Raw genomic sequence first — 12,695 nt, forward strand, 5'->3', positions numbered from 1 at the left:
TATAAGAATTATCTTTATCTAAATCCAATGAAACTACTGTAAATTTTAAAATTATTGTGTATTTATTATTGCAATTTTTCAAAAATTCATTTAAGGCAAATATGCATACAGATTTATGCATCAGATATCAGAATGTGAGTTTTAATATTGCGATTCTCAACCAGTCACATTATTTGTAATAATTTCTGTTGATCCTATACAGTGATATATCAATATCATTGTTGACCTGGAACTACCTACCTGATGTTGTATCACCTTTGACCTTTTAGCCTCAGTTTCTTCTTCAGCACTAAAAATGAATGTAAAAAACATATTTCAAAAATTGAATACTAAAATGGAAAGGGACAGCACAAAATTTAGCAATACGAATAAAGGCATCAGTAGGTTTTCAAAAACAAGCTCAACAACAAAAAAAATTATCCTTTTTTTGATGTTTAAAATTCTCACCTACTCATAAATACAGGAAATCCATCTTTTCAAAGTTTGCCTCTAATTAATAAAACCTGATATAATATTTTTTAAATCTGTTAGGGAGGTTAAATTTAATTTAAGTTCAAGGGGCGAGGAGCACAATTTAGGTTACTATTACAATATTTCATGGAATTGACATTAATCATGTGATTTATTTAATTACCGAACTATGTGATTGCTAGTTAAAATTTATCACAGAAATAACTTAGATATCAAATTTTGATCATGACATGTATTTGCAGCTTAACCCAATTTAGTTGGGATGCATATGATTGTAGGCTGAATTTGAAAGCAATTGTAATATGTAGAATAAATAAACATCTTGCCACCTTCATCTTACGTCTCTCAAAATTACAGCTACACACAAAATTATATGACATCAATTTATCACAATCTAAGAACTGACTTTGAAAACACAAACTATTGAATGGCAAGGATATTCATTTAGTTCTCCATACACAATGTTAAAATTAAAATCCTAAATACTTAAAAACAATATTTTTCAAAAATTGAACATAATAGTTTTAGTAACCTATCCTCTCTTGTTCTTTTAGTTGCTCCTTCTCTACTGGTTCCTGCTGAAGTGGAAGGCTGTATTGTAGGTTGTACCAGTGTAGTTGCTACAGCTGTCTGAGTCATGGGTGTGACAACTGTCGTCTGCTGTACTGTCGACTGCTGGGGTTCTACAACAACAGTCTCTGGTTGTGATGATTCTGAATCTGGTAAACTTTGGTCTAGAGGAAGGAGAACAAAATCAAATTAAAACATACCATGGCTAATAAATTTTTCCCCATAAAGGTACATGTACTGATAACTGTCTATAATGAAATTAGAATATTTGATAAAAAAAATAAAAATGCTTGAGATCAAGTGATTTCTAAAGGACAGAAACATTATAAGATGAAGAAGCTTAATATTGTAACAAAAATTTATCATTGATAAATTAAATCAATTTTATGTTTCAGTATTGCAGCAATTTGAAATGAAGATCTCCTTTTTAAATGCTAGAAATTTAATTGCTACAGTGACCATGCATATTACAGGAAAAAAGATTTCTGTTTTCATAGTCACAGATGTTTTGGGACAAGGAACAGTAAATGGTCTATGTCACAGATTCTGGTAAAATTTTGGATACAATTGTGGTACATTGATGTATAACTGAAAATTGGATGTGTAACTGATTTTTTTTTTACATTCATCTCCTTTATTTCCAAGCTTAATTCTTAACTTGAATAATATCTGTGCCTTGGCCGTAACATGAACAATATATATTCATGTTCTGAAAAAACTCTTCCCAAAAAATAAATTATGACATCAGTAATGAAAAAAGTACGAAAAACTTCATAAAACTTCCAGTTACTGTTTTCAAAACTTCACCTGACAACTCTTGCTGAGGTATAACTCTCTGGACTTGTTGTGTAGGCCTAGTTGTTGTGGTCACAGGAGATATTTGTGCTGCTGGTACCCCATCCTCCTGGGGTTCCTGATGGGATACAGTTGTTGGCATCACTGTTGCAGTGGGTGTAGTAATAGCAACAGACAATGGAGAAGGCATAGGTCTTATACTAGCCGTAGCCTTCATATTGGCTTGGGTCTGACTAGGTGTAGGATGGGCTCTGGCAACAGGAGAAGCTATTGGTCTGATAGGTGCTGTCGTCTTTGGAGGTGGAGCTTCTGATGACTGACTGCAAAAGTACAAAAAATTGCTTATTTTTACTTTTCAATAATTCATTTTCTTTTTACCAAGATTGCTGATAAATTGGTGATTTAAACATTTCAAATAGTCATAACAAAGGGCATAGTCAACAGGTCTTTACAATAGAAGAATCATAAGGTTAACATATTTATATTCTTATATATTTTTTTTGGATGGAGAACATGGGGAGAAGCACAACAAGCAGCAGCAGACAGATTCAGATGGAAGGCTTCCATTCGCGCCCTATGTGCCACATGGCATTAAAGGGAGTTGTAAGTATAATAAATAAAGAATGTGTCCATGAGACACAGATGATGCCCTTGCTTGCATATAAAGTTATAAAGGAACATTACTCAAGAATGTAACAACACTCAAATTTGATCTGTGTTTTGTGGTAATAAGCATTGTGTTTAAGTTTCATAACATTTTGTGGAGGCATACTAAATTAGATAACATTAGATAACTAATTTAGGGACATAGGTACCGACAAACAAGGGTAGCAGTTAATAACCCCTCTGTCGCAGCAGGGACATAAAAAAGAAATATATTTTTCCTACCTAGTTCCTTCTACTGCCACAGTTGGGGATGGTCTAGCCACTTGTGTCTTGGGTGCCACTGCTTTAGGTGGTTTCTGTAACTGTTGAATCTGAAATGAAGATGTGATTTTTAGAAGCTTCTATTAACTAACAATTTAATCATTTTCTATTCATTAATTTAAGTATAATAGTGTAATAAAACTAATGTAAACTAAATTATTTAATGAAAACGCAAGTTCACATTTCAAACTAATGTCAAGGCATATATTTTTTCGGGATTTCCTAATATTCTTATTGAGATTTTCACCTCGATTTATACATCAATATGAGTTTCCATTCCAGAATGTCTTGAAAATAAGTTACTCATTAAAATTAGTAGGTTTACAGTATAATCTGCTTTGGCAGACACAAATGATGTTCAGGGGATGGGAAGTAACATCCTCCTTTTTATGATTTTTCTTTTCAACTGTGTAAAAATCAGTAAGAAATAGGCTACAACCTCCACCTTTTTCAGGTGAAAACCTCTAGAACCCCTCTTCTAAATTTTTCTGGATCTGTACCCAAAACAATGTGTTTTTATAGAACACTACAGAATAACAGCAAAATTAGTGTTTAAAGCTGTTATTTTGATTAACCAGGGAAATTAATAACAGGCAACCATGGAATAAAGTATATTATTGTATAGCAATATAATATTTTCCACAGAACGGAACCAAAAGTTAGTGTGCAATAAATTCTAATATTGCACTAGTGCAATAAATCTTCAAAATTCATGACGTCATTAACGACAAAATCTTAATTTAAACCAATTTTTACTTTCAAATATTATATTGCTATACAATAAAAGGGTTATTGCATGAATATTTGGGAATATTGTCCCTCGTAGAACATATATTGCACTCGCAAGCTCTTGCAATATAAAATTCTACTCGGGACAATATTCCCCAATATTCATGCAATAACCCTATATTATTTAAGGAATGACTGTAATATTTTTTCTGTCTGAATAAATAACATAAAAATTTGGTGCACACTGAATAACGCGCGTAGCGGGTTTATCTAACAGTGTGCACCAAATTTTTTATGTTATTTCGAATAGACAGGAAAAATATTAGTCATTTCTTATAATTTAATTCTAAATTCCATTTTAACAGTAGAAAACCATGAAAAAATGTTGATGACGTCACGGTCACATGACTAAATTATGTCTATGGGCTAATAACAAAATAACGTCAGCCAATCAAAGAAGCGTTGCATCCAAAATTAAATTATTATAAAATATTCATCAAACCTTTACCTTATTTTGAAGCTCTACAATTTTGGACTTTTGTTCAGTTATATTGTTCTGTAAATCAGCCTTCTCTTTCTCAAGTCTATCTATGTTGGTTTTCAGATCAGGCACCTGACTTGCTGCTACTGCAGATTCTTTCAGTTCAGATAACTCCTTTTCAAGGGAGGTAATTCTTGATTCATAATGACTCTTTAATCTTCCTTCTGTCACTGTACAATTCAATAAGAACAACTTCATGAAATTCTTTGAAATAATCAAGGATTTGAAAGATAAATGATTTGCATATCACTTAAGAATTTCATACTGTAAATCATAATTAATCATGTACATTTATCAATGCCCACCACAGAATTCACAATAATGCCAAGATAAATCAATACGAAATGAGAGATTATATTATTGTAATTATTTTGAAATTCGAATTTAAAATTCCATAAAATTTGCAAAACAAAGAATAAAATGGAATAAATTCTATTGAATTTTTTTGTTTTTGTTAAGGGTGCTATAAACAGTTTCGTATAAAAAACTAGGGGTTATTCCCCAACTAAAAATAGACATGGAGGGAAGTCCCTTTTTATCAACATAATTGGTGAAAAAGTATCATGTTTTTTGTATTTGGTTGGAAAGATATGTTAATTAACTTCAATTAAAGCAGGTTGAATGATTAAACTAACTTTAAAAATTAGATTAAAAATACATGTTTTGAGGGGAGACAACACTGTAAACAGTCTGTTTTTTTGGCAGTGAAAATTGAAAACTTATTTGCAGCCACTGTAGCTCTTTTCGGAGCAGGCGAACGTACCCTGAAGCATGAATTTTTTGAAAGACCAGGTAAAAATCTATGAAATTCATACAATTTTGATTATGAAAAATGTGCAGGTATCATGTCTTCAGGGGTGTGCACATGACCTGATTTCAGGTTTTTTAAGCTTAGATTAGGCAATGTTTTTCCCAGTTTCTCTGGATAAAACTTTTTTATACTATTAAAAGTACACTTTTTTTTTATTCCATTATAAACTAGAGAACATTCTGATTCCAGTGATATCTAGTTTTATACAAGTATCTTTATTAATCAGTCCACCACTAAGGGTAACTTATACATGGTCCCTCAAAATATGACGTCATAGAAAAAAACTGTTGATTGCACCCTAAACTGGTAGAACAAACTAGCAAGCAATATGTAATGTCTGTTTCAAGCACTTCCATACTCATGCAGAAGTAAGGAAGTTAAATCAGACCATACATCCTCTATTATAAATATAGGAAAATAATACTTTTACAGCAAATACAATACTGTAAATTCAGAAATTAATGCATGCATTTATTATTGTGAACCACTGATTACTGGTAAAAGAGCAAGATCTAAATAATGTGTAAACATTTTGTAAAGGATAATCAATAAAGAATTTACGTTTTTATTATTGCAAACCCCAAACTGTCACATTTTCGCCATTAACATAAAGCTTACAATAATTTCTGAATTATCAGTATTTATTTTTCAAATTACCATTTGAGCTTTCTTCTTCAGATTTTATTTTCTGTCGTAACTTTTCTAGTTCAGCATTTTGATTTTGAATTTCTTCATTTTGTGAGCCAATCTTTTTCCTTGCTGTAAGTAAAACTTGTTTTGATTGGTTAACCTTCTTCTCATGATCATCTCTTTCTTCCTTCACTTTAGCATGGGCAGTTGTTAGCTGATTTAGTTCCTATGTAAAATATTTGACATTTAATATAGGACTCTTACAAAATAGTTTACATCAGTTTCAATTAAAGTTGCACCAATCATCCATGGTCAAAAGTTGACCACTTTCATTCCTCATTTTAAGGTCAAGATTTAGTAAATGGGCTTTTCCAGGTATTTCATATATATTTTGAATACAACTTTTGTTTGCTTGAAAGCACAGCAACCACAGTTTATTCCTATATTTATGATTTTCATTATCATCTTTGGTTTCAATGAGCGGAAACCTTCATCCAAATCAAAGGAGAATTCGGCCAAAGATGAAGGTGTAAGCAAGGTGACAACAAAATGAAAGACAGACGGACAGATAAAAAAACTTTACATTCTAACTTGACCTCAACTTATCTGTCCTTTTACTTCTTGAATTAAGCAACAAACCTCTTGTACTTTCTCCCTTATTTTCATTTCCTGTTCTCTGATCTGTTTACTTTCATTTTCACTCTGTTCTACTTTCACTTTAAGTTCATCTCTCTCTTTCTCTGTGTTTGTCAGCTGTTCTCTGAATGAGCTGGTAGCCTGTTCTAAGGCTGCTGCACTTGGTTGTTGTTCCTCCTGTGATGCCAGTTTCTGTTTTAAATCCTCCATTTCTTTACTAATAATTTCTGTCTGCTCTTTGTACTTTCTTCCAATCTTTTTCAACTGTATCATAAAATTATACAATGTCATGACATACAAAAATGCAAATTAGCAAAGAGAATGACAGCAAAAACCATCATTGCCTTAAACAGACCTAAATTTTAACTCTCATTACATTTACCCAGAAAAGGTGTAAAAACAGTTACAGATTTTTAAAAAACATTGAAGCAGCTCATTTGGGAAAAACATTTGTATATAGTATATTATCTTTGAACCTTTTAAATTCCAGCCAAATAATGTTTATACTAAATTAAGTCCACAGTTTTTCCTTGATCACTTTTTTTTAATTTTTGAAGAAAAAAAAACAGGTTAAAGATTCAAAAGCACTTTACCAAGGGTTTGTGATTTGAACACTTACCTGAACTATTGTTTTCTGTTTAGTGTCGTCCTCGTTTGTTTTGGTCTGCAGATCTTGCTCTGTTGTTTGTAATTTTTTTCTGACAAGAAAATATTCTCAGTTATATCAATTCAAAATTTTAATAAAAGTAGGACAAGCCATCTATTGAGTGCCAATGAGATAATTCTCCATCCAAGTCACAATTTGTAAAAGTAAACCATTATAGGTCAACACGGAGCCTTGGCCTTTGTACTATTTTGCTCATCGTTTTGAAGTCTGTAAGAATGATTATAGTTTTTAAAGTTTGTCTCATTAGCAATCATACTGAATCTCCTTATTCTTGCACTACATATAAATTCATACACATTCAGACATACTTGGTGAGAAATATGAGCTATTTAAAACTGCTCTAACTTGCCAGCTATTACAAAATTTGCATGCCTCTGTTTGATTTCAGATACATTTATTACCAGTTTAAGAGTATCATTGCCACATATATAAAGTACAGTCATATGGACAGGAACTTAGTTTTTATTTCATAACAAGTGAAACTGCGAGCTACTGCTCACTGATGATACCCCCGCCGCAAGTGGATAATATTAATAGTGTAAAAATATGCAAGTGTTCGGTAAACAGGAAGTTGTCGAGTGATGAATCTGAAAACGCATCACACGGCATAGCTGACTTATATAAATCCTGAAACCAAATTTCAGAAATCCTTGTATTGTAGTTCCTGAGAAAAATGTGACGAAAATTTTCAACTTGGCTATCATGTGTAAAATCATACAAGTGTTCGGTAAACAGGAAGTTGTCGAGTGATGAATCTGAAAACGCATCACACGGTATAGCTGACTAATATAAATCCTGAAACCAAATTTCAGAAATCCTTGTATTGTAGTTCCTGAGAAAAATGTGACGAAAATTTTCAACTTGGCTATAATGTGTAAAATCAGACAAGTGTTCGGTAAACAGGAAGTTGTCAAGTGATGAATCTGAAAACGCATCACACGGTATGGCTGACATATATAAATGTTGATACCAAATTACAGAAAGGGTGGATGTGTAGTTCCTGAGAAAAATGTGACGAAAGTTTCATGGGACGGACTGACTGACGGACGGACTGACGGACTGATGGACGGACTGACGGACGGACTGACGGACAGACAGAGGTAAAACAGTATACCCCCCCTTTTTTAAAGCGGGGGTATAAAAATAGGCAAAGTGAGTGAATTGTGTTTTACATTAATGCTTACTTGAGGTTCTCTATTTCTGTCTTTAGCGAGGTGATTTCCTGTCTGTAATATACAATACAAGAGGTGATGGCACACTTCAAACAAAGAGTATAAATTTATCTTTAAGCAAGCATGAAATGTATGTAAAAAAAACAACACTATAATGTTCATACATGTGTAATATACAAAAATATTGTAGTTGTAAAATATCAATGTTCAATTATTATGGGACTTTAAAAAATAGACTGAAGAACAAGAGTCCAGTACAGTTTCCTGAACAAATTGATAAATAAATAAGTTCTATCTATTTGAATCTTTTTTTTTTCCTTCAAATAAATGTAATTAAAGAATTTTTTAAAGTATTGTATATGAATGGCATATGGTGATACTTACTGTGTGTTTAGTACATTCTGATTTGATTTAGAAAGTTCAGTCCTGTAAAAAAAAAAAAAAATTGCATATCAGCATTATCTTTATGGAAGCAAACTTAAATGATCATTCAATATTATACGAAGGAAATAAAACACCAGCTTTATATTCAGAGTGTGTTTGTAAATGTTAATGCAAATGTATTAAAAACAATATATAAAAAAAAATTCTGCTTATTTTTTTCTATTACATAATTTGCCTTGAAACATACTTACTGCATATTTTGTAAACTTTGATTTGTTCTGGAAATCTCTGCTCTGAAAGTAAAAAATAATAAATGTGTATTTGTATTTGTTAATGCATTGCATATTTTAAATTTGATGTATATTGTTACTTATGCCTTCTTGAATAAAGATTCAACATATCTAGGGTTTTTCTTGCAACAATGACATTCAAATAGCACCTCAAAATCATGAGGTGATTCCCTTCTAAGTTACCTTCATATTACCAAACACCAATAGCAACATCATGAAAAATCAGCCTATCATTCATAATCTCATATCAGTATTCTCAGCTTAAATATAGATTCTACCACTTCATCCAGTGTGATACGATATTTATCCACTCGAGACAGTTAAATTTTCAAATTTAAAACAGAGCTCCTTAAATATAAACAAGAATGTGTCCAAAGTACACGGATGACCCACTCGCACTATCCTTTTCCATGTTCCATGGACCGTGAAATTGGGTAATTATCTAATTTGGCATTAAAATTAGAAAGATCATATCATAAGCAACAAGTGTACTAAGTTTCAAGTTGATTGGACTTCAGCTTCATCAAAAACTACCTTGACCAAAAACTTTAACCTGAAACTCCCACTTCATTTTCTATGTTCAGTGGACCATGAAATTGGGGTCAAAAGTCTAATTTGGCTTAAAAATTAGAAAGATCATCTCATAAGCAACAAGTGTACTAAGTTTCAAGTTGATTGGACTTCAGATTCATCAAAAACTACCTTGACCAAAAAGTTTAACCTGGACGGACGAACGGAACCACAGACGGATGGACGAACGGAGCCACAGACCAGAAAACATAATGCCCCTCTACTATCGTAGGTGGGGCATAAAAATTTAACTGTCGAAAGAGGATAAATATTGTATTACACAAGATTTGGTGGTGGAATCTGTTTCTCTAATAATTTTCAAACAATATGCAGGCAAACTTATTCCTTCTTTTTGAATGATCTGCAAAAAGATGTGTTCTTTCTATATGACGTCATCAGGCATAGTGGCCTTTTTATGCTGTCACAATAGGAAATTCAGAGGAAAGAAAGAAAATTCGACATCATAATTGGATTTTAACCAATGATGAACTGAGATCAAACAGACAACACCTTGATTAATTGTTTTTATACAATGGGTGCAGAAAGGGATAAAATCACGAAGAATTAGAGATCAAATACATATCTTAATACAGTGCAAGGTAAATTATTTCAAGAATATCAGAAGTATATAATTCTATAAAAGGCAAAAATATAGTTGATTTTTTTTTTATATAAGATAACAAAAATTTGAAAGTTTGTTATTTTTTTCCAGGAAAAGGAAAATATCTGGTGAAGTTATGGAAATAAATAATGCTTGCAATAGGTATTTGCCAGTAAAGAAATTCCTAGTTTAAAGTACATACTTTTGTCTATGGGTCTCTTCTGTCATTCCAGATAATTCTTTCCTCAAGTTTTCACGTTCCTGTCTGAAAAACAAGGAGAATTAAATGATTTATTTGCAAATTATTTTAGTATTCAAGTTTAGAAATGAAATTAACTATAAACACATATTTCATTTTAAAATCTTATAAAACAAGAGGCTCTCAAGAGCCTGAATCGCTCACCTGAATTTTTTTGGTTTAATCTCTCATCAATGATTATTTTGGCTTTTCAATTTATTTAAATGTTCTTTGAATCGTCCTATTTTCTTCAAAAGCAAAAAAAAATCATTTTCTCCTATGTTCTATTTTAGCCATAGGAGCTATGTTTCTTGACATACAAGGAAATGAAATATAAAATTTATACTAGATACTCTGAAACTCTGAAACTCATTTAGCCTAAGTTTGGCTGAAATTGATACAGCAGTTTCATAAGAGAAGATTTTTTAAAGTAAGTCAACATGATGAACAAATTGTGAAAAAAGTCTTTAAAGGGCAATAATTCCTAAAGAGGTCAATTGACAATTTTGGTCAAATTGACTTATTTGTAGATCTTACTTTGCTGATCATATTTGCTGTTTACAGTTTATCTTTATCTATAATAATATTCAAGATAATGACCAAAAACTGCAAAATTTCCTTAAAATTACCAATTAAGTGGCAGCAACCCAACAATTGGATGTTTGATTCATCTGAAAATTTCAGGGCTGATAGATATTGACCTAATGAACATTTTTACTCCATGTCAGATTTGCTCTTAATGCTTTCGTTTTTGAGATATAAGCCAAAAACTGCATTTGACCCCTATGTTCTATTTTAAGTAACGGCGGCCATGTTTTTTGACGGATCAAAAATCAAAGCACACACTTTGTGCAGGATAATCTAAGGAACAACCATGCTAAGTTTTAACCAAATCCATTCAGTAGTTTCAGAGGAGAAGATTTTTTAAAGTTAGCAAATATGATGAACAAATTGTGAAAAATTGTCATTAAAGGACAATAACCCCTTAAGGGGTCAATTGACAATTTTGGTCATATTAACTTATTTGTAGATCTTACTTTGCTGATCTTTTTTGCTGTTTACAGTTTATCTTTATCTATAATAATATTCAAGATAATGACCAAAAACTGCAAAATTTCCTTAAAATTACCAATTAAGTGGCAGCAACCCAACAATGGTTTGTTTGATTCATCTGAAAATTTCAGGGCTGATAGATCTTGACCTAATGAACATTTTTTACCCCATGTCAGATTTGCTCTAAATGCTTTCGTTTTTGAGATATAAGCCAAAAACTGCATTTGACCCCTATGTTATATTTTAAGTAACGGCGGCCATGTTTTTTGACGGATCAAAAATCGAAGCGCACATTTTGTGCAGGATATACTAAGGAACAATCATGTTAAGTTTCATTCAAATCCATTCAGTAGTTTCAGAGGAGAAGATGTTTGAAAAATTGTTAACGACGACAGACGACGACGACGACGACGACAGACGCCAAGTGATGAGAAAGCTCACATGGCCTTTTAGGCCAGGTGAGCTAATAAAAATATGTTCACACATAAACTTTGTCCTTTTATTTTCACAGTAGACAAAATGTGGTAGAATTCAATATAAAATGAAATCATGAATTTTTAAAAGTAAAATGTTTTTAAAAGTTCTGGAAGAAACTTTGTTTTGAGGACAGCAAAATTGGAAGTAGAAATTCTGCATTAACAGCTTTTTATATTTTAAGTTAACTGAGACCATTGACACATGTAGCATCCAGATATAACCTACATTAATCTCTTTTTCTCTTCTGGATCAGATTTATTAGACTGTTCTATAAGATGACTAGTTCTAGCCTTCCATCTATCCACTTCTGTTTTCAGAGCATTTTTCTCAGCTGCTAATGTATCTATGGTAACTTGTTTATCTCTGATTGTCTGCATCATTGGGTTTATATCTCTTTCAAGTTTATTCACCTGAAATAATATACTATTATTGTACATTTATGATTTCTTATCACCATTTTGGGTTGGGTTTTATTTTAATCTAAAAGAATCAAGAACAATGTTTTTACTTAAATTGCCCATAATGGTTTAATATCTTTTTATTTTTCATTTAAGATTTTTTTTTTAAATAAAATGCTTAACCCCGCCCCCCCTAAAAAAAAAAAATTTGAAAAAAGTCACAAAAATTTTACACATGATTTACAAGAATGTGTCCCAAGTACATGGATGCCCCGTCCACATCATCATTTTCTATGTTCAGTGGACCGTGAAAATAGGATAAAATTTCTAATTTGACATTAAAATTAGAAAGATCATATCATAGGGAACATGTTTACTAAGTTTCAAGTTGATTGGACTTCAATTTCATCAAAAACTACCTCGACCAAAAATTTAAACCTTAAGCGGGTTAGACGGACAAACAATCGGACGGACGGACAAACAAATGGACGAACAGACACATGCACAGACCAAAAAACATAATGCCCATAAATGGGGCATAAAAATTGGGCTTAAAAAGTATATTTCTCAAATAATTGTCACAAACTCAAAGAAAGTCCTTCTGGCAATTTATCATTTAACTTAAGTTTTAACATATTTTGTCATTATTTATTATTCTTTCTTCTATCAATTCATATGACAATATCATTCCACACCTATCATTTTTCTTATTACATTTCAATAATAAACATCCCT

The 12,695-nt window shown here is 31.7% G+C and overlaps 1 protein-coding gene across 2 annotated transcripts in view; it reads right to left on the bottom strand.

Moving 5' to 3' along the window:
• Positions 1–12,695, bottom strand: part of LOC143052752 (nucleoprotein TPR-like) — an 87,733-nt gene that overhangs the window by 24,822 nt on the left and 50,216 nt on the right. For both annotated transcript variants that reach the window (XM_076225869.1, XM_076225862.1), the window contains exons 37-49: positions 11,788–11,972; positions 9,997–10,059; positions 8,585–8,626; positions 8,334–8,375; positions 7,962–8,003; positions 6,730–6,808; positions 6,114–6,374; positions 5,502–5,700; positions 4,001–4,203; positions 2,725–2,813; positions 1,849–2,156; positions 1,004–1,205; positions 241–289 (exon numbers count right to left, since the gene is read on the bottom strand). In XM_076225869.1, coding sequence (XP_076081984.1) covers positions 241–289; positions 1,004–1,205; positions 1,849–2,156; positions 2,725–2,813; positions 4,001–4,203; positions 5,502–5,700; positions 6,114–6,374; positions 6,730–6,808; positions 7,962–8,003; positions 8,334–8,375; positions 8,585–8,626; positions 9,997–10,059; positions 11,788–11,972 — 1,764 coding nt within the window. The remainder of the gene's footprint in view (positions 1–240; positions 290–1,003; positions 1,206–1,848; positions 2,157–2,724; positions 2,814–4,000; positions 4,204–5,501; positions 5,701–6,113; positions 6,375–6,729; positions 6,809–7,961; positions 8,004–8,333; positions 8,376–8,584; positions 8,627–9,996; positions 10,060–11,787; positions 11,973–12,695) is intronic.

Source organism: Mytilus galloprovincialis, chromosome 1 (assembly GCF_965363235.1).
Source record: "Mytilus galloprovincialis chromosome 1, xbMytGall1.hap1.1, whole genome shotgun sequence".
Taxonomy (NCBI): domain Eukaryota; kingdom Metazoa; phylum Mollusca; class Bivalvia; order Mytilida; family Mytilidae; genus Mytilus; species Mytilus galloprovincialis.